Source organism: Neopelma chrysocephalum, unplaced genomic scaffold (genome assembly GCF_003984885.1).
Source record: "Neopelma chrysocephalum unplaced genomic scaffold, ASM398488v2 Primary Assembly neopelma1_147, whole genome shotgun sequence".
Taxonomy (NCBI): domain Eukaryota; kingdom Metazoa; phylum Chordata; class Aves; order Passeriformes; family Pipridae; genus Neopelma; species Neopelma chrysocephalum.
In genome coordinates this window covers 15,600,670-15,623,570 of record NW_020897809.1, presented here as the reverse complement: position 1 = coordinate 15,623,570, position 22,901 = coordinate 15,600,670, and the positions used below count along the sequence as shown (strand labels likewise).

Below are 22,901 nucleotides of genomic sequence, written 5' to 3'. Positions count from 1 at the left end.
TCAAGACTATGATCCAGTCTCCTGGAAAATGTGATTTTGATGGTGTTTGGAGCTGACAGAGCCAAGAGTAGGAAAAGTCTAGGATGTGAATGTAAGAGCAATGAGAGAACTGCTTTACAGCTGGAAATAACTGCAGTCAAAGGATGGTTCAGGGCTATCTCAGATATTCCCACTAGACTAATCCATCCATATTTTTCCCAAATTACAGATCAGGACGTGTCTCAGAGCTGGCTTCCCATGCACACACCAGCAGCAATTTTAGTGGCAATCACAAGAGTTCCTCTTCCAGCCAGTGATGAAAAAACGCCTCCCATCCCTAAGAGGTTTATTTTTGTAATGTAGGCACCAGAACCACAGCCTGAATAATACTGGGTGGTTTGAAATCACTCTGGGAGCTCAGACTCTGTGACAATCACACTTTCTGTCCAAGGCAAGTGCCAACTATAATAATAATATATATATAAAAAAAGGATTTTGTTTAAGAATCTTCTGCTGCCGAGAGATTGGAGGAGAAAAGGAATCAGAATTTGGAACCCCCGAGTTAAAGTGATTGTGGTGCCTCAGGAATGTCAAGTGGGTGCGAGTGCAGCGAATTCCAAGAAGTTTTCAATGTTAATTCCTGCTCAACAAGAAACACACACACATAAACAGCGATCAATGGGCTCTAAATGAAAAAGAAGTAGCAAATCAATAACTAGAGACGTTTTATTTTCCAGCTTCTGCAAACAATGGGAGGGATGATCAGCCTGTGATTGCGTGGAAGTGGCAGATATTGTTGCAGCTCTTAAAAGCTGGTGGGCAAGGCCTTCACCCATGTTGGTGTGTGCAGAGCTGCTGGGTGGGAATGTTCAACAGCATGGAAATTTAGGCTGGCTTTCCACTTCTAAGGAAAGCAGGTTTTATTTTTTTTTCTTTTTATTTTTGCATTTCCAGAATGTGTTTTCTGCCAAAAAAAAAAAAAAAATAAATCCTTCTGGCTCTTGTTGCCCCCTGATATCCCTTTTCTGCTGGAAAATTAAAGACTACAGCTGGGTTTCTCTCCACTTTATTCAGGACATGGAATGAGATGATCTTTAAGGTCCCTTCCAACCCAAACTGTTCTATGATTCCGTGTCCATCATTCTCTCCATAATAAATTTTAAGGTTTCTCTGTGTCAATTCTTTAATTGAGGCGTCAGTTATGAATATAAAATATAATGGATTTGATTAGGAAACTCCAAGGGATTCCATGTTGTAAGTCTTTGGTGGCCACAACATGTTGGATCAAGATGGAGCAGCTCTGAATTGGGGGGCATTAATTTAACATTCCCAGAAAAAATGCTCTGCTCTAATAATGATCTCTCAAACAAATGCCTTAAAAGCCAGGTGAAAGGGTGAAGTGAGACATGCAACAGGCTGTTTTGGCTTCTCCCGATCCATGAATAGCACCAGGGCCAGGGAAAGCCCTGTGGGATGGGGGAGGCTGCAGCACATGCAGAGTTTCAGCTTGGTTTGTGCTCATTTGTAACTGATCTGGAGTTTCCAAAACAGGCTCTTCCCCAAAGATTAATATGAATTGGAAAAATTATAGTCAATTGTATTTTCATGGAATCATAGAATGGTTTGGGTTGGGACCTTAAAGCTCATCTCATCCCAGCCCCTGCCATGGGCAGGGACACCTTCCACTCCCCAGGTTGCTCCAAGCCCCGTCCAGCCTGGCCTTGGACACTTCCAGGGATGGGGCAAACATGGAATAATCTGTGCCAGGGCCTCACCACCCACACAGGGAAGAATTTCTCCCCAATATCCAATCCAAACCCACTTACTTTCAGTTTAAAGTCATTACTTTAAACCAGCAATTTTACTTTGAAATGTTGTGCTTCACTAAACTGCTTCAGTGATATATTATTGTGCCTTCTTAAGCTTCATTTTTTTATACTTAAGTTTTCCATTGCTGACAATAGAAAATGCTCGAAATATTTGAAGTGCTTAATCACCTGCTAATTTCAACTTCTTGGCAGTGATAATAAAGAAAAATTGAATTATCTTTGAAGCTGTTGCAAACAAAAAAAAATAAAAGAAATAAAATAACGACTTCTAAGGTACCAGGATGTTATTTTACAAAGTTAATGAGCTTTTTGTACAGGGAGATGAAATGGCTTGATATGAAACAGAAGAAAATCATGTAAAATTTAAATAATAGGAAAAAAATTAATGCAAAGTAACTAATTGAAGAGATTAGAAAGCAATAATTACTCAAACCAGTGTAAAAACAGGTTAGGCCTTTCAGACTATAGAAGAGGCTTATACACTAGAGCCATATAGAAAACATAAAGGTCTGGTAATGATTTCCATGAATTCCAGCATGCTCCACTGAACTTCAGGAACTGTAAATAACAGCTTCCTGACAGCTAAATCAATGCAAGCTCCAATCTGAAAGTGCACCCTCCAAGCAGCACCTGAGCTCTAACCTCCTTCTCACCACGTGGCTGGGCACTCAGGGGAGTCCAAAAAAGATGTTTTTCTTAGAGATGAAGGATAATGAGGAAGATTCTTCTCTAACGTGAGTCCAGCCCGTGGGAGAGAATATTAAACATGATTCCCTGTGTCCAGCAGGTGGTTTCCTTGGGAAACACGGCAGTGTGGCTCTGATGTCCACTCAGAATGAGAGCTTTGAGGTGGGTTTGTGTCTGTTTAGTGAAAAGGTCCCTTCCAACCCAAACTGTTCTATGATTCCGTGTCCATCATTCTCTCCATAATAAATTCTAAGGTTTCTTGTTTCAATTCTTTAATTGAGGCATCAGTTATGAAGATAAAATATAATGGATTTGATTAGGAAACTCCAAGGGATTCCATGTTGTAAGTCTTTGATGGCCACAACATGTTGGATCAAGATGGAGCAGCTCTGAATTGGGGGGCATTAATTTGGCATTCCCAGAAAAAATGCTCTACTCTAATAATGATCTCTCAAACAAATGCCTTAAAAATCAGCTGAAAGGGTGAAGTGAGGCATCCAACAGGCTGTGGGGTTCTCCCAATCCATGAATGGCACCAGGGCCAGGGGAAGCCTCGTGGCCCCCAAATCCTCTTAAATCCATTAAATATAAGGGTTGAGGTTTTCAATCAAAGCCCTAATTCTTGGCTTTTCAAAGGGAGTGATCAAACTGCCCTTGGAATCTGTGCAGGCACAACAATGTCACTGCTGAGCCCTTCTCGGGGTCGCTCCAGCTCGTTGCTCCTGGTGCAGGTTGGCACTTCTTTATTGGGGTTATTACCATTTTTTGCATGTACCTCATTACCAGGGCAGCTGAAGCCACAAGCTGGTGTGAACATCACAGAATCCCAGAATGGTTTGGGTTGGGAGGGACCCTAAAGCTCGTCTCGTTCCACCCCCTGCCATGGGCAGGGACACCTTCCACTAGCCCAGGTTGCTGCAACCTGGCCTTGGACACTTGCAGGGATGGGGCAGCCACAGCTTCTCTGGACAATAATGTATCTCTCTTTGAATTGAGCAGTGAAGGAAATATCTGAAAACTCCCCAGGGCTCTGTAACATCCTCCTGGTCAAGTGGGCAGCAAGTGGTAGAGGCAGAACTGCTGCCAGGCTTCCCCAGCACAGCCCTCTGCCACCAGAAGATTCCTCCTTTATGTCACCTTGCCCTGAGGTCAGAGATTCACTTTTCTCACACACCACCTTATTTTGTCTGGGTTTTGCCCTCGAGTTAGAAACAGTTTTTCCTTCTGATAAAAGAGAGCAAATGCAAGTACAGAAATTGCTCGTTCTCGTCCTTGAAATGAAATCCAGAGGGACCAGCTCTGTGTGAGACCTTCCAGAACTGAACAGGGACAAGCAGCTCACTCTCTGCCACTCACTCACTCACTCTCCAGTTAAAGGCAATGTTTGGGATGATATTTTCCAAATGTGATGCCTGCAGAGCTGGGTGACAGATTGGACAAATACATTAATTTCCCTTCCTGTCTATGATGTCTTTTCCTCCACCTTGCACACGTTCTCTTGTCTTTTTTGATAATAATGTTTTTCTTGGCAATTCCATAAGTATTTAATCCTGTTTGTGTATCTGAGCATATGTATGAAAGTTCCTGGAATACCAGTTTTAAGCCAGGATGCTGCTGGCCCATGTCAGACACGGACAAATGATCTGTTCCCAAGGGGAAAGCAAATGAGGTACCAGAGGAAGATGAGCATGAAGGTCACATCTGAGAGACCTTCTCTCCCCGCTCCCACTGCCCACACCAGCCTGTGCCAGGGCCTCTGGGTGCTGGAGAAGCAGCTTCTTCTTTAGGAAACCACCTCTCTGAGAGAGTGTCTTCCCTCAGCACCCCTGGATTATCCCAGCTGGGTGTGGAGAGGAGCAAAGCTGTGGCGCAATCAGCAACATCTTTAAGAAGTCCTTCTAAGAACAGAAATCAGGTAAAGGAGGTAAATAATTTCATAGCCCATCCTCTCCATAATACACTCACAACCCCTCTTTCTGCATCTTGCCAAGGGCCAAATAATTTGTTGTCTGTGAAAGGCAGGGAAGAGCTGCTGCCTGTCTGTGGTCACCACCCCTGTCCTGCCCATGCCAGCACTGAACCTTCAGGGCAGCAGGTTCTGTCCTCTGCTGGCTTTGCTGTCCCAGAGGATGGTTGTTGGCCACTGATGCTGGGAAATGAGCTGAACCTCGTGGCACCCCCCAGAATGGAAACAAAGGCTTGTCTTTAAGTGTCACTCCTCACTCTCCTGAGGTCATTGAAGTGTCACCCCCCTCCTGCCAGATGCTTGCAAGTCATTTACAGAAATACAACTTTCAGGGTCACTGTTCCCCCACATCATGAGAATTCCCATGTTGTCCAAGGGAGACCTGATTATTATCATTCTCTGACTAATCAGCAGATCTCTGAAAGCCTCTGGTTGTTCAGAGAACCCTGAACATTTCCAGGCTGGACCAGTTCATCTCCACAGTTTGCTGTTAGAAACAGCAAAGATGTCACTTGTCTTAAAATATATGGTCTGCTGTTCCCTTCCTAAAGGTGCTGTTATGCCAAACAATAAATCTGCAAAGAGACTGCAGGCAGAGAGTGGGATGGGATGTATTCAATATTCATCACTCTGTGACCCAAAGGAGGATCAGGACACTTCACATCAGGAAATTTCTCTCTCCAATTTAGCAGTTTCAAAAGCATGGCCCAAAATACAACCCCAGAGGCTGCAGTTGCACCTTGAATTGATTTTAAGGCAATAAGCCCAAAGGACTGTGTAAAAACACTGCCTTATTTCCAGAATGCAGGTCAGACTGGCTGGCTGGGCTTTGAATATTTATATTGTCTGTAGCTAATTTTAAGGGCCTGGTGGCATTTGCTGACATTTTCCTTTTTCCTTATCTTTAACCCTAGAAAACCCATTTGCTTCCTTGATGGGGTCAGGACCCTCAGCAGTGCAAAGGACAGTTGCAAAGGCCACCTCTCTGTGCAGGTGTTTATTTGAAGCCACCAGGAACCAGGTCAAAGAGGTGTCATTTCCCTGTGGGAATGGGAGGGGCACAGAAAATTGGGATAAGCTGTCCAGGAGGAAAACGAACTGCAGAAATAATAAGGTAACTCCTCCTCTTCCTGAGCAGTAAAAAACCCTGGAGATTTGGAGGAAGGAAGCAGGGAAGCTCAGATATTCACAGTGAAGGTGATGTAAATTGGGATTTTACACATCCTGATGAGTAGGGAGCTACCAACGGACCTGTTTGTTACCCCAGTACCTGGAAAAATCAAGCAGTGCCTGTGTCTCTTATCTAATCTCTGCAAAACTTGTATTTCTCCCGCATTCCTAAGTTGGGTGATTGAAAAGGGTGAAAAAATGGCTTTTGCAATGTATTTATGATCATATTATTCCCTGCATTCCAGCATTGAACAGAATCCATAAACCCTCATTGACAGAGGAGAGAATGGAGGGACCAGAGAGGCAGAGATGAGGTGATGTTAGTGCAGCCTGGTGGAGAACCAGCCCTGGAACCCACACCCAAATAACAGTCTGAGGGGCAGCTGAGGGATGCTTAAGACAGCAATAAAATATTAAAACTTAAAATAAAATCTTCCTCTCAATATGATATTGTTGGCAACCCACCTTGCACAGCAGCAGGAGCCAGGAGCAGCCATAGGAGGAAAACTCAAGGCAGTTTTGGTGTGAAGAGACAATTATTTGATTTTATTCAGCACTTTGGACAGGTCTGTTCATCCCAACTTCTCAAAATCCTGCCTAGATCTTTAATCCAGAAAGTGAGTGCTCTTTCTTAACATATTGCTATCAAACAATGTTTAAATTTCAGCAACAGCATCAGGAGCTGGTTTTCATATGTACCCAAAGCAAGTACACAGGATTTAAAGTAATGATCTCTGAGTTTATCTTCATCAGCCTTCTTGCCTCTGGTGTTGTGCTTAGATCAGATTATCTCATTTAAATAGCAATGGGTTATGGAAATAAAAAAAGTCTAATCTGTTCCCTCACTGTGTCACTGTGAATGTTTTACTCTATTTTATTTTGTCCCCTAAGGCACTTGCAAGAAAACCCCAAAGACCCTCGTTGAGTCACATAAAAAAGCTCTGCTGGAAAATAAGGGTTGGAGGGAATATTACTCTTTCCATGTAAAGAGAATAGAGAGGGTAGTTTGATTTCTGAGTGATTGAATTACCATTTTGGGGGGTAATAATACCCAGCTCTGCCTGTACAGGACGTTTAATCCTTAGATTTAAAATTAATTCATAGGTCAAAACCGTTTTCATTCTACATGTCTGGTAGAATTGAGACAGGAACAAGAAAGAAATGACTGACCAATGTCATTTAACAACCTGAATTACCTTTCAAAGCCCAGCCCACAGAGCTGCTCTGCTCAGCATCGAGACTAGTTCCTAATTTTCCCACTCAGTGCTGTTACTCCTAAATTGATGTGAACCATCCATGTAATAAATCAAAGAAGTTTTGCCCATAACTGCAGTTTGACTGTTGCCATCAAACATATTTCAGGATGTCATGTAGTGAAAACCAGCAGAGCTCCACTGAAATCAATGGAGTTAATTTATACCCAGGTATAAATTAACTTATCTCACTGAAGTCACTGGGAGAGTTTGCTGTTCCTTTAATTGGCAGCAAGATCAGGACAAAAGGGCCGTTGTGATCTGCCCCTGGTGCCTGGGAATGTGGAATATTTAATTTTTTAATCTATTTTTAAGCCTTCAAAAAACCTGAACGTGTGGCTGTAAAAGTGAGCTCCCGGGATCTTTTAACACAGCTGACCCAGGACACCGGGCTGGTTAAAAGATGATCCTTTAGCAAGAGTGATGAAGATGACAAAAAGTTTGAAAAATGAAAGGTTTGTGGGAAAAAAAAAAAAGCTGAAGGAACAGGCTACATTCAGAGCTACAAAACATGGGTATAAAAATATCTTGTCTATCACTGGGCTGTGCTGCTCCTCCAGTGATTCATATTCCAGGATCACCATGGATTTCACAACCTAAAGCAATCAAAAAATTATGGGGGAATTCTTGTACCCTAAAAGATTGGTAAATAAAAGAGAACATTGGGGCACTAAACAGGTGTTTGTTGTGTTTAGTTCAGCAAATCTGGGCTTCAACGAGCCACTGCTTGCTTGAAATATTTTATATATTACAATAATTTAATATGAAGTCCTTACCACGTTGGTTGTTTGTTACTGAAATGGGCATTTAGTATTGATTTAATAGAAAGTGTGATCCTGAGATTTACATTTTTTATCCTGAGATTTACATTCCACATGGAGACAAAATGGCATCGAGTTTAATTTAAATTGTGTTTTAATATACTACTGAAGTCTGCACTCTGCTCTGCTTCTTCATTTCAAACAGCTGCTGACTCATGCACTACATAATTAATTTAAGTATCATTCGAGGTCACTTTAATACAATTTCCTCGTAAGTACATGAGTAATATCCTGGCTATTTAGAGTTCAATACATTAATTGTAGACAAAAGTCAGTTGTCATGGTTTCTATCACAGCCAAGTGTGAGGGGTCAGTTCATCCCCAAATTCATTATAACCTCAAAGAGTTCAGTTCCCATTCTGTGCCTGTTTTCAGATGGCTCTGTAATGAGTCACATGAGTTAATCCCATTTAGATGGTTTTATGAAGCAGGATTGTCAAGTTATATGCTTTAATTGTCAAGTTATATGCTTTAATTAGAAGGAAGGTTCAAAAAAAAGGAATGAACTCAGAATACCAAACCCTCAGTGTGAGCAATGCCCAGGCAGGCAGAAAAGAACATTTTACCTCACAATATGTTACCAACTGTTGATATTTTAATTAAGCACAGGGGATATTGAAGGAGGAGAAGGCGGGAGCACAGTCCTGCTTCCTGCAGCCACCCTTTGTCCTCTGAATCCAACCTGAGCACTGCCAGGGTGCCCAGCACTTGGATCAGGGGCAGGGTGGGTTCATGAGGGTCTGTCATCACACCAACAGGAGGCAAAGAAAGCACCTTTACGTTTACTTTGGGCATTCAGCAAGATTTTCTTTCATTTTTGGGTATTTATATTCTGATTGTCCTCATTCAACGCTCCCAAACTGGGCTGGTTTTCCTTCCAGCTCCATTTGCTGGCCTGGGGGTTGGTGATGCTGTGGCCAAGAAAGGTCTCTCATGGATGTTGTTACCCAAGTAAACAGTTGTATTTTAGACCATTTTTGAAAGCTTTTGCCTGGATTTCACCTTTCTTATGATCTTGAAATGTGTTTTCCTGGTTCAAAGGCAGAACCACGGGTTGCTTAAAATTAAAGCATGTCCTAATAAAAGCTCCTTAGTCACCCATTCATACAAATAAGTCCTGTTAGTTTTGGTAATTGCTTCTCCTTCCTTGAAGAATTATGACACTGATATAGATTTATCAATCACAAACACTAATAGTGGAACATTTTACCTGTGCTGCAGCTCATGAATGGCAGCAGACTTATTAGTTTCCATAGCAACACCATCTCCACTTTCCAAGGTCAAAAATTCCTCCCATCCAATCAGTGGAAGAAAGTAAAGTGTGTCTTCCTGTGACTACCTTGATATTCTGCAAAAACAGGAAGAGATATTGGGTAATTAAAGTACAGATTCCAAACAAATACCCCAATTTCCCCTGTGTAAAATCATGTTCTACTGCATTATTTGAAGACTCAGACCCTAAAAATGCAATAAATAGTCTAGATGGGATCATCTCAGCATAAAAATAAATCCAGAATGACACCAAGGTGGTGATGAGATGAGTGAAAATCAGGATATGTTGGAGTTTCATCCACCCCTTCCATGTGGGACAGAGATTCCTTGCATATAGGAGGGAGTTTCTCCAAGCAGGAAAACAAAATGTTAATGTGGTTCCTCCGCCAGACATTGCTGGAGTAGAAAAAAAAAGTGTTTGCAAAAAATGGGCTTTTCTCAACTCCTAAATGCTCATCACACTTTGTAATGTTTCTTGTCCCATCTCAGGGCTGGAGCAGCTCTGCTCTGGAGACAGGCTGGGAGGGCTGGGGGTGAGAGGAGAAGGCTCCAGTGAGACCTTGGAGCCCCTTCCAGTGCCTCAAGGGGCTCCAGGAGAGCTGGAGAGGGACTTTGGATGGACAGGACAAGGGGGAATGGTCTTAAGCTGAAGGATGGTAGATTTAGGTGGGATATTGGGAAGGAATCCTTCCCTGGGAGGGTGGTGAGGCCCTGGCACAGGTTGCCCAGAGAAGCTGTGGCTGCCCCTGGATCCCTGGAAGTGTCCAAGGCCAGGTTGGATGGGGCTTGGAGCAACCTGGGCTAGTGGAAGGTGTCCCTGCCCAGGGCAGGGGGTGGAACGAATGGGCTTTAAGATCCCTTCCAACCCTGTGATTCCATAATTCCGTAGTGGTCCTGCTTCTGATCCCAGCAATGATCCTTTGGTGAATTTATTGTGACCTGAGCAGACACTGATGCAAAATGTGATCTCACCTGGGAGCAGAAGGTTACACAAGTGATTTGTGCACTGTGTAAAAACCACACCTTTTCTGGGCTAAGCTTCACTATTCAGCAATGAAACATTCATTCCCCCGTAAGGATTTACGTAACAATTTCATTTAATTTCCTTTGACATTTCAGTCAACATATGATGAATTAAGCCAAGAAAAAGGATCTGTTTGGCCTGTACTCCCAAAGGGCAAACGACTAATTTACTGTTGGGAATCAGTTCATAAAGCAGCTGCAACCAGAAATCACTTCATCAAATGAGTTTACAAAATTGTGAAATCATTCCAAACCTTTTAAGTGCTGAAAATTTTCCACTGAGAAATTACATTTATGATCCACTTTCACAGGTCCATATTCTCTTCTCACTTGTCTCATTTTTCATACCAGTGTGAGAAGATATCATATAGGATTATCCTGAAACTTATTGCTGATACGAGTGAGGGAGACATTTTTTAGAAAATTAAGGAATTCAACTCTTTTGAAAGTCATCCCACTTCTATAAGGGATTTAATTTTGTTCATATTTTTTATAAACTTCCCTTAAAAATTTCAGGGGGTCTCAGAGGAAACACTTTTAGACCTGGGGCACCACTGTAAGTGACCATTTCAGGGGGAGAAGCTTGACAAGCTTCTACGTTTTGAAAAAGGGATTGAAAAACCAGTTTCTTTCAGCCTTTTGTGATGTCCTACTTCACACACATCTGGGGGCTTCTGAAGCACATTTGCATCATTTATAAGTGTTTGAAAGGAAAAGTATTTTAAAAGTGCTAAATTATAATTCTTGCAAAGTAGAAAGAGAGAACACAGAGCTGGGTGGTACCTTTAGACATCATCCCTGCCCCAAGCAAAAGGAACTGCACTTAAAATACCCTCAATAAATATTTACTGTCTTTTTAATACTTTTTTTGGTGTCTTTCTTTAATACTTGCATTCAGTTCAGGTTCCACTCTAACCCCTTCTTTAAACCACCTGTCGATACTGAAGGTGGACATTGATTATTTCTACTTAAGTGTAAAACCTTGTGCTTTTCCTCATTGAATCCCATCATATTTATTTCACAGCCTTTCTCTTGCTTGTCAATATTTGTCTTGAAGCTGCTGTGCACATCTCTGATATTTAAGACAACAAAAACCACTTTACCTTTTTTCCCCTTGTCCTTCCTAAAGAGAACGTGTCCCTTCAGAGCAAAATGCAAGAATTCTAATTATCTACTTAGATATCACGTTAATTTATCTTATATTAATTACTTTTTGTGACTTTCCTTGTGTCACGATTTCACCTTTTTTTCTAACTATAGGTCGGCAGGAGTGAAAAGATTCCTCAAACCACCAGGACCTGTGTGTCCTGCAGCACCGCGGGATGAGGAGGCTCAAATTGCCCATTTACTGACAAACCCTTTGTTTGCTGTTAGCAGATAACAACCAGAATTTGTCTGCAATTTATCCTCTATTGCTGCAGTTGTTGCAGAGAATTTTGCACATCCCCACGTGTTTCCTTGGCCTTCCTATTTCAGTTCACCTCCTGTGCTTGCTGTTTTTCTGTGGTTGTTTTCCTTGCCATGGACAGAGACATTTCCCTGTGCTGCCCAAGCTGGTGCCACCCAACTCCTTTCCCTCAAGATCTCTAAAACTAATCCTGTTTCTGCTTAAGCCACATTTGTTCTATGAATTATTTTGTGCAGGTCACCTGAAATCCTTTTTAAGAGTTGCCAAAGAAAATTATGGCTCAAAGGAAATGATTTCCACCCTCCAGGCTTACTCATGTACTTCCTGAGGGGAATATTCTCAACAACAAAAAATAACCAATAAAAGCCAATTAACTGACCATATCCAGTATTTTCCAAGATATTTGTACTCTCTTACAGGGACAGATCCTTCTGAAAACCTCCCTGTTTTCTATTCTCCTCCTGCTGAGTTATAGATGAGTCTTTTGAAACCAAGAAGCTTCTGCCAATATTTAGAATATATAACTCAAATTCTTTGTATTCATGCAAGGTATTGATCAATCCTCAGAACTGTGATTCTCCTGCTTCTAGGACTGCAAATTATGGGGCATTACTGTAAATATATATATATATGTACACACACATATTTCCTTTCAGTTACCCAACTGTTTTACTCCTTTCCCTCTGACAAACACAAGGACCTAACTGGCAAGCAGGCACTTAATAATTTTTACAATGTCTTTCCAACAGCAGCTTCCATGGGATTATTTACTGTCAAACTAAATCAAGAATAAATGAAAAAACTGAAATATTTATAGCAGAAGAAAAATCTGGTTCAGACCAGAAATCCCAGCCTGGCACTAAATCAAGAAATGTAACAAGATTCTGCCACTGTACCCTTTGTTTTCTGGACGTGCTGCTATCACTTATTTTAATTGTTATGCCACAGTTTGAGCAGAAAGATGGATGGAAAACAAAATATGTTAAATATGATAATGGGAGAAACATTACATTTTCCCCTAATAATACTGATTACATGTCCATTTGTCCCCAGGATGTAATTTATACAAATATGTTTGTTACAGGAGCAGTCAACATCACTTTTTGTTGCTTTCCCATTAGAGAAAATGAGTCCATAGGAAAGAACTCAATCCTCAGATACTTTATACCTGTTATTTTTCCTTCTTATCTGTGGGGGAAGGAAAGATTTCTGTTCCTGAGACACCCAGATGTGACATGTGGGACATCCAGGGGTGTGTAAGAGATGAATTGATGGAAGGAAGGTGGATGAAACCCAGCACTGAGGGGTTGTGCAGCATCTGCTTCTCATTGCAAACACTCTGGGTCATATGATTGGAAAGAAAGCACACAAAAGTATTCCTTTTATCAAAACATTTCTTTTCTGGATAGCTGGAATATTGAAAAATTCAGCCTAAACATGGGATTTGAGTAGTGCATTGACTTAGTGATGTTGCACTCAGCCCAGAGAGGGAAAGGCTTTCTTTTGTGGCTGAACTTGAAGTTGTATTGCTGCTTCCTTGGCACTAGAATTTAGAAGGAGATATGTTATGGATTCATTTATTCATTAAAATGATCTGACATCTCTTTAGTGCATTAACATAAGTGCCAATACTTCGTTCTTCACTGAGCTGAGGCTCAACCTGCTGCCGAGGCTTTGGCTTTCCAGACTTCTACTCTCTCCAATTGCTTATTTTTTGAGTGACAAAACACTTGTAAGATCAAATCTGTGACAAAGGACAAAATGCTCTTGTGGTGTCACCTGAGTGTTTGTGAAAATAGGCCCCATTTCACATTTCTGCCATGACTGTGTTGGTTTTGTTGGTTCAGGTGCTGATCCGACATCATGCTGGGGTAAAACTTGTCAGGCACTGGAATGATGAGATTTTGCTCTTGGGCAAATTGAAGGAAATGGACATTTTTACCCATGGCAAAATGCAGCTGTGTTTGCAGAAATAGCAACTTTCTGACCTGGTGAAAGGAACAATGTTTAACCAAAGGGATTTGGGGCTGAATCCCACAGAGATGCTGCTGGTGGAGCTTCACTCCAGGGCTGGTATATTGGTGTAGCCACCTATAGAATAAGTTCTGTTGAATGTATGTAGAAGGAAAGGAATAAAAATGTGAAGAGAAGAGGCTAAAATCCAGGGAGTGCATGCACAGCCTTTTTTTCTGCAGCCTCAGCTTTCCCTCCCACCAGCTTCCACACATCTATATTATCTTTTGAATTTGGCCTTACATACTTTTGTATTCTTCATCTGCCAGGAAATAAGCCAAGTCTGTCCCAGCCAGGCTTGAATTCTTGGCACACCATTGCTCCTGATCTCTATATTGTCTCCTGAGCACCTGATTTGAAGGCATCTAATGTGAATTTTCTCATGAATGCCAATGATATACAGCTACATTTTTCTTTTCAAACTTTTTATCCCTGAGGCACTTCCTGCACTCAGACTATTTTCCAGATCTCCGTAACAGACTGAATAGCAAACACTTGCAACTACCAGAGCAGAAGCAGAAGAGACCAGTTTTCCAGGCTGCAGCAAGATTTACTTATGCTGCTGCAGTACTTAGTGCTTATTTAGAATTATTGAACCATATTTCGAGGGAGAAAAGCACCCCCTGTTATTTAACAAAGGTTTCCGATACCGATCGCTCCTATTTTTTTCCTCTTGCACAAAAGGACTTGGATTTTCATTTGGCTTTCACTCCTGACTGCTATTGCTTACTTTTCCTAGGGAAACAGAAAATATTGTGGCTCATTTGCAATTCAAATTCAGCCCACGAAGGCCTTCGGGGAGGGTTTAAATCTTGTGTTTTCAAAATGTTTTCCTAAATCCAAACAAACAGCTCGGTTGTGTTTCAGGTGACATTGAGACTCATTTGTGGTGGGACACTACAGAGGCTTTTGTTTCTTAAACTCCCCAAATTAAGGATTCACCAGCACTGCAATGGCCCTGGCACAGGGTGCCCAGAGAAGCTGTGGCTGCCCCATCCCTGGAAGTGTCCAATGCCAGGTTGGATGGGGCTTGGAACAATCTGGGATAGTGGAAGGTGTCCCTGCCCATGGAACTGGATGATCTTTAGGTTCCCTTTGGGAACTCCCACCTTCTCCTAACAGCCAAGTACAAGACACAACAGGATTCAAACATCCTAAAAATAATGTTGATTTGTTTTTTACACGGTTTCACTTTCACAGCAACAATTAGAAGCTTGAAATAAGAAGCTGAGAGAGAAACTCTCCTCTGCCATCAAGGCACTGCAGGACATGCCCGTGTGCCTTGGCATCCCACTGGCACTGCTGCTCAATGCCCAGGGAAGGAATTAGTGAGGGAATCCTTTCATCAGAATGTCAGGAACACGTGAAGTGGTTTAATGCAGAAGCACAAACTTAGGGGATGGAGACATATTAACTTTATATATATGTATATATCTCTTTATCTTTTTTTATAATTTATATATATTATATATTTATATAATATGTAAAAATATTTCTATATTTATATAATTTATAAAGTTTTGCTTCACCTACTCACATTGCTCATTACTGATACTCCTGGAGGCAGCATCCACTTATAGTGATTAGGTTCCTCATCTTTTTGATCCTGAAATGTGATATCAAGGAACACAAGGTCTCCCACCCTTCTACAGCTGTGCTTCAGTTCCAGCTCCGTGTGCCTCAGTGCTGTGCTCTCTGTGTCTGGCAGAAATTATGCCTCTGATTTTTTGAAAATGTGTTTTCTTCAATAAATTTGTAGCTGGCATAAGCACAGGTGCCTTTTACAGCAGATTTCTACCTTGCAAGTCTTTTCCTAAACTAAACAGAAGCGAGGCAGCAGCAGAGTGGGACAAAATAGAGCAATAATTCATCTTATGTTGTTTGATAGATAGAAAAATGTCAGCCAAAAAGCTTCCTGGGGCAAAATGGATAACCTTTAAGGAAGATTTGCAGCAGTGATAGCAGCATTTAGCATTAAGTGCCATGTTTGCAGCAACTGAGGGAAGGCAAATCTGATTCAAGCCTTGGAGTGTCTGTAGGAGATATGGAAAGTGGCTCCCCAAAAGCTGATGTGCTCTTGAGCTGCCATCTCGTTGTGTCTGCAGATACACAGGTCCTGGGGCGTGCTGGAAGAATTAACCTTGTATTCCATTTTCCATTTCACTTCCCTTTTTGTGCAGTTTAAGTCTCTCTTGTATCAAGTGCAACAGGGAAAGTGGAATTTATGATGTTTGTCGCTAAACTTGAGAATATATTTAGCCCTTGGCTCAGCTGTGTAATCCAGGCACAGCCTAAATCCAGGTGGACTCAACATCCAGGTGTTCCCCAGAGGGTTGTCACTGGGAGCTTGGACTGATCCACACATTCTCCAGCCACTGTCCCTTCTGGACTGGAGCTCCCTCAGGATGGCAGAGGGATCTAATCCTTCCTTGGTTCCAACAGAATGTTTGGGTCATTTAAACCTTTTTCCTTCTTGCAGGACAGAGCTGACAGACCTCTTGCTCTTTTAGTTTGCTGCCCTTCCATGCCTCTGTACCAGCTCTGGGAGTGTCACTTGCCCTCAAGAAAATTAGGAACAATCCCACTTACTAAATATTTTTGTAAATATGTTGTAAAGATAAAGCAGAATTCTCTGTCAGAACTGCCTGAAACCCAAATTCTCATGTGGAACCTGTTAATCAAAATGCTTAAAGACATGACATTTGCTACAATGTGATGGCAACTTCACCCATAGATTGGCTTAATATAAAGGCTTGGGTTATGGGTACAGTATTCCTGAGTCATTCCTGGTATAGGAATTTCCAGCTCTCTGTCAATAAACCACAGGACTGCAAGAGCCAAACACAAGAGCTGTGCACATTCTTTAGCTAAAATAGTGCTGCTCTCATTTAATCCCTAATATGTGGGAATGGACATTCCATCATCTCTGTGAAGTCTGTCCTCTCTAAGTTTCAGTGGGATGAAAACTTCAGGCTTATCTTCAGAGATTTCTGTGAAATGCAGAGCACACCATTTTCCATGTCAATGAGAATTTGTAAGTTTTCCTCATGAAGATGATTCCCAACAAGAGGATTCTCTGCTGATCACTCAACACGGTTGCAGTGATTACTGAGCAAACATGGACACAGAAAAGGGCTGATAAAAAGGCTTCAAAGGTTTGGCTGGAGTGTAAGTGTGGATCAATTCAATACATTATCAAATACATTTTCTGAAGAGATCTGAAAGTGTTAAACTTACCAAACCTGACAATATCATCTGTAAACAAATTATCATGTTCCTTTTAACGTGCTCACAAACACCAAAGCTGCTTGTCTTCATGGTACCCAAATACTGGGAGTGAAGAGCAGACATTATTCTTCACAGATGAAAAGTTTATTATCTGCTTCATATCTATGAGCAAAAGCTTAAGAACTCTAGAACACCTCCTTCCAAACATTATCAGTGTAATAATGACAAAAAAATTTATTCTATTTCCACTGAAGTTAGTACCAAAATTCCCATTTCTTCAGTAAAATAGGATCAAAATTAGAATGTCATCAAAAGATAGTGTGCAGGTTTCTTCAAGGATATGGATGTTAATAAAGGAACTGCTGATAAACCTTTACAATGGTATCTTGAAGACTTCATCTCTCTCGAGATCTCATGCAGCAGTTGTTTCAATATGAGCCTCATATCACAGGAATGCTTTAATTTGGGCCACCCTAAAGTCTGCTATTCAGTGTTTTCACTTTAATCTTCTGCTTGCTCTGCATTTAATATCCCAGATCTTTTTATTAAATCCATATTAAAGGTATTGTGATCTCTTTATGGTCCTCCACTTTCAAATAAAACAATATCCTCAGTGACAAAGCCCTCACTCCTGAGTTTCTTGCACAGCTGTTCCTCCAGCTGGTGGGAATCAGAGCGTGGAGGGTTGGGGCTATCTCAGGTCACCTCCCTTGGCACCTTCAGTTCCAGTCTGGGTCAAACTGCTGTGCTTCTTAAAAGCCTAATAATGAGCCTCTGTCCTTCTCAGCAAGACACACCAACTGATGTTTTACCTGGCACCCAAAAATTCTTTACCTGCCACCCAAAAATGCTTTACCTGGCACCCACTGGTTGAACTACTGGCCAAGGAGATTCCTTGGAATGCCTCACAGATCTCATTAGGTCACTCTGCAGCAGGAATTTTACATTTACTGAGAGGCTTTTTATTGTTTTTGGCTTGTTGATAAATTATTTATTTACCAGCATGGAATGTCTCATCTGTGGTTTATCGCTCTAAACGTCTGAGCTCATGGAATCCTGGAATGGTTTGGGCTGAAGGAAGAATTTCTTCACAGAAAAGGTGATTAGATATTGGAATGGGCTGCCCAGGGAGGTGGTGGAGTCCCCATCCCTGGAGGTGTTTAAGGAAAGAATGGATGTGGCACTTGGTGCCATGGTGGGAGTCGGGCACAGGTTGGATGAGATGATCTTGGAGGTCTTTTCCAACCTAAATGATTCTGTGATTCTTTGACCTCAAAGACCATCTCAACTCCAACACCTCGTTGGTGGAATCCAGTCATGAAGAGCTGGAGAAAGGCTCCTTTCAACCAGAGAGTTCAAGCCTTGGAAAAACACCCCCAGAACGGGACCGGGGTGTTCACCTGCCACTCCTATCTCAGAAATTCATGGACCAGAGTTCATATTTGCAAACAAACAACCAAAAAAAAAGCGAAACCGAAGATAATTTTTGTACAAGAACCTGGAAATCTGCCAAATTATTAACAACTGGACTTCAGCCTGGCAGGAAATATTAACAGCACCATGAGAGGAAATCATTAACTGTAGATTTCCCCGGAGAGCTGCCAGGAAATATTTCGATTTTTTAACAGCCATACATTGCTGTGCAGCAATAAATAAAGAGGCCAGGACCACTTCTGGGCTGACCTGGGTGGACATGGCTTGAAACCATCTGGCAGTGAGATGAGGATGAACACCAACTAACAAAAGCAGGACTGGGATGCCAGGGTGACTTTAGGATGAGCTGAACCACACATGACCATTAGTTTTGCCCAAGATGAAGCCTCTAATCATTTGATTTGCATATGTGCATGCCCGGGTGTCAGGAGGGAAAGTTAATTTCCAGGCTTATTGTTTAACAAGTAAATGATTCAGTGTGAAATGATGATCATTCCCTTCCTCCTCGGTGATGCTGTTGCTGTTTATTGCCATCATTTAGAATCTCTTCGATAATGAGGAAAAGAAGAAAATAATCAGTTGCTTTCTGGATGAAATTGGACTTAATTCAGCATAATCCATGTATTTTAAGATAGGGGATATAGCCAAGTGGAATAATCAGTGCAGCAAACAGATTGCTTTAGTGTCTAGACAGGTTTCAAGATGATCTGGAGATGGGAACAGGCATACAAATGATTTACCTCCTCTGCTCCAGCTAAATGTCTGGATGCTGGTGGAATACAGAAGGAAAGAAAGAGGAAGAAGTCCTTTAAACAACAGCCAAGGAGAAAAGAGTTGGAGTTTCTGAAGGTCCCACCCCAGCAAACCCCTTTGCTGCAGGTTTTTGAGCAGAGGTTTCCTCTGAGCACATGGAAAAAGGTGATGCCACCTGAGGGTTGGATCTGCACACCAGCCAAGCCAGGGAGGAGGAAAGACAAGGATCTGGAATTTGGGAGATCCTTCCCTGCCTAGGAGAGTCTGAACAGGCTGAACAGGAGGTCCACAGTTCCCAGTTAAAGCTCTGAAGATAAATGATTTATTAAGGTTTAATAAATATAAATAATCTTGTCTGCTTTAACAGCTTTAACAACGTTAAAAGCTGTCCTAATTTTTAGAGGATGATGGTGTTTCAAGTCATAGAATAACTTACAGATTTCTGTTTTTTAATATCTAAATTGGTCATTTGAAAAAAAAAACTTGATTGTGAGCTGTGTATTTGAATATATATGAAGAAGAACATATTAATGTGATTTAAATATAAGCATAACTTTATTTCCTTTATTACAGAGAATTATTTGGCACATTTAGAAACATCTATTTTCCTTTTCCTATAATTAAATGGGGTTTATTTTTCCTAAAACTTCTCTAGACACTTAAGTTCCTTCACAGTCAGTTCACATAACATATATCAATTGTATCAAGTTGCTTGAGAATAAAGATGTAATTTTAGGCCTGAAATGAATTGATTTGTAATTGTTTATTTGATGTTTATTAATTAATTTCTTCTGCAGTTCATGCTGTTTCCTAGGGTTTGTTTATGAGCTGTTTGCTCCTTCAGAAGTCAGACCTTTACCAAGGGGTAAAAGAGAGATAAACATTAACACTTTTCATTACATTAATTATTGCTAGAATCCTGCTTTGCTCCTGGCAGATGATTTGTTAGATATTGATTTTATTTCTTGATAATTATCTTGAACTCCAAACAAGTCCCACATGCAGGTATTGATGCATTTGCATCTGCTGGATATGCAGCAGACAGTATGTACATAGAGACTCACAATAGGTTAGAAAAGCAAAATGTTAGCTTGAATAATAATCAGTATTTATGGATATTTTCTCTTCCTGGGTTCACTGAAGAGATCTGAGCTTGAACTCACTATTCTGGAGCTGTTCTGGGGTTTTGGCAGGTAAACAGGGTTGGCTGCTCCAGTGATGTGAGTAGGAAAATTTTGAGCTTCATGGAGAAATGCTGATTTACACCAGTGAGGAACCAGGACCAAAGATATTTGGAAGAAAAAGCCTTTAAAATTATCTATGTTATGATAAGAATCACAATTTTACTTAGGAGCCAGATGATATTCAGGATGCACTTATTTATGTATGCACTCATTTAAAATATATCAACTCTAAACTTCTAAAATGGGAAGGGCCATGAAAGCCCAGGACTGGATATAAATATTTAGCATGAGATTTTTACTGGCATTGCAATTTTTTTCCATAGGCAGAACTTCCTTTTCATTTCTGCTTTGTTTTCTCACCCATTAGACTGAACACTGAAAGCCAATAGGACTTTAACCTGATTTTTTTGTACCATCAACGCTCTGAGAAGCCTCTTTCACACCCTTCTATTCAGCACTTTCATTTAGTCTCTCTTTGTGCACCAAAATAGGTTGCTGGAATCACAGAGAACAACGGAGAGGAAATTACACAAAGGCAAATGATGTGTTATAATACAGAGAAGAAACGGGAGTGGATTAAACACTCTCTGCCTCACTCAAGGCCATTTTGAGGAGCATTTCCTTGGCAAAGCACTTCTGCAGATGATTCTGCTGATTAAATACCCCAAAATATGACTGGGTGCACATCCCTCACCACAACCCAGCTCAAGTGCTCTGCACCACAGTTCATAAGAGAAATGGAAAATCCTGAGGTTTTTGATGTTGCTGTTGTGCCAGTTAAAAATTCACCTACCTGTTTAGCTGTTATTCACTCCCTTTCCACCCCCCTGATGTGTATTTTCTATTCCAAGTATTTCTGTGTATTGTCCAACATTTGCTGCATTCTTAGTCCACCCATGGCTGCAGTTTTTTTGTGGTGGTAGAATAAGAGAAATGTTCTTTGGTTTCATCCCTGCATTCAGCTGTTTGTTGTAAACCCTTATGATTTCTGGTTTAACAGATTTTAAAAATATCAAAATCTGTCTTTCCATAGTAAAAGGGATATTTCCTTATCCCCTTATCATTTCTTTATCCCTTATCAAAAGCAACTTTTGCCTCTTGGAGTCACTATTAAAGCAGGTGATTTCCCCACAGCTCTCAGAAAGGTTGTCCTTTGTTTTAAGCCAAACCAACTACATTTGGAACACAGAAAAATGCTCTGTCACAATAAATCCCTGAGTACATTTGTTAATAAGGAACCACAGTTACATTTTCCACATCAATGAAAGCAAAACAAGTCAACGACCCAAATTTTCCCTACATTTTGTGAAGGTGTCTGAGATAAATTGCCTTCAAAACTGGAGGCTGGCTATTTAACACTGTTGATATTTCCAGTCAGAGCAACATAAGGACTTGCTCAAGGAAAACACTGAATTTAAAGGTTTTTTTAGTCTGTAAGTTCAGGGTCTGTCTAATGGAAAGTTTGTGGAATGGTTGGTCCATAGCAGCAGCAGTTACTAATTAAGAGTTAACAATTAATTAATATTAACAATATTTTCAGTTGTTGTCTTTGCTGCAGATGTAGGATCACTCTCATATTAACTGCAAAATATGTGTTGAGGTGTTTGGCTGAATCAGGACTACATAGAAAAAGTAAAAAGAACATTTCCTTTGAAACAATATTTTGATTGGTGAACCTGAACTGTTAAAACCCCGTGGTTATGAACCTCCTTTGGGCAGTGTTTCCATGGGACAAGGATCCAAAACTTTCAAATAATGAAATTTTCCATTTGAGCTCTTTCTATACATCCTTTTCTGAAGGCTCAGGAGACTTTACTGGTTATGCCACATTTAAGGAAGGCTCAGACCAGTTCAGCTCTGATACCAACACCAATCACAGCCCAGCTTTGGAGGGAGTTGTGTCTTTGCCAACCCCAATCTGATGCTTTCCCAGGACTATCCAACCCATCCCAATGGCTGCAGGATGAATATTGTCTGAGCACCGTTTCCAGTCTCTATCCACAAGTTTCTACACATTTCCCTGGAATTTCATTGGCAAAACCTCAAAATGGAGTTTGGTCTCTGATGGGCTTAAAAGAGCTTCTTGTTTTGAGGGTGAGACATCGAGGGGGATCTCGGAGTGAAGTGTCTGCAGTTCTGCAGGCCCATCACACCCTCACTGCAGTGATGTTCTCAATCATGCAGATTGTTTCCTGGGATACTGCAGCTCTTCCCTGGCTTCTTGTCATTCCCACGGCTGATTGAGCTCATAAATTGCCCGTGGGCACTAATAACTTGTGCTGATGTTACTCTTGGTGTCACTCTGAGCCTTGGCTCAGCCTCCCTCCCAGTCCAGGGGATGTTACAGGTTCAGCAAGAGTTTAGAGATTGAATGGGGGTGATAACAATGAGATGGCCCTGCATTTCAGTCTTGGAAACATCCATTTACTGCTGGTGATCTAAATAATGGGCTATTTCTTCTCTTTGTTGACATATAAAACAATGTTGCTGCTATATAATCACACAAATCAAATTTTTCACCAGTTCTAGGCTAAGAGCAACACCCAGATTGATTATATTCCTTTCTTGGTCTGCTCCTCTTACTAAAATCTGTCATCCTTTAGGAGAAATAGCAAGTTCTAGGTCTGAAGGGGCCCACTGCCTTTAGCTTTTATTTCTTTAACAAACAAATCAGTCCTCATCAGTGTGCAAGTTCATCAACACCTATTTCAATCTCTGTACAGCAAATATATCAGCCACAGCTGCATTATGGGGAGGGCAAATCGCATAGTAATTAATGGAGCTAATAAGCAGCACACAAGGTCTGATTCAGGCTTAAAACAGAAAGAGAAACACATCCCAGTGATTTCAGTAAGATTTAGATCAGCTTTCTAAAAAGTTG

The 22,901-nt window shown here is 41.1% G+C and overlaps 1 protein-coding gene across 3 annotated transcripts in view; it reads right to left on the bottom strand.

The window, feature by feature from the left end:
* CNTN6 (contactin 6) overlaps window positions 1–22,901 on the bottom strand; it is a 131,012-nt gene that overhangs the window by 95,175 nt on the left and 12,936 nt on the right. For 2 of the 3 annotated variants that reach the window (XM_027700870.1, XM_027700871.1), the window contains exon 2: window positions 8,916–9,053. The exons of the other annotated variant lie outside the window; for it this stretch is intronic. In XM_027700870.1, the coding sequence (XP_027556671.1) occupies window positions 8,916–8,970 (55 nt within the window). In that variant the 5' untranslated portion in view covers window positions 8,971–9,053. The remainder of the gene's footprint in view (window positions 1–8,915; window positions 9,054–22,901) is intronic. 3 annotated transcript variants of the gene reach the window in all.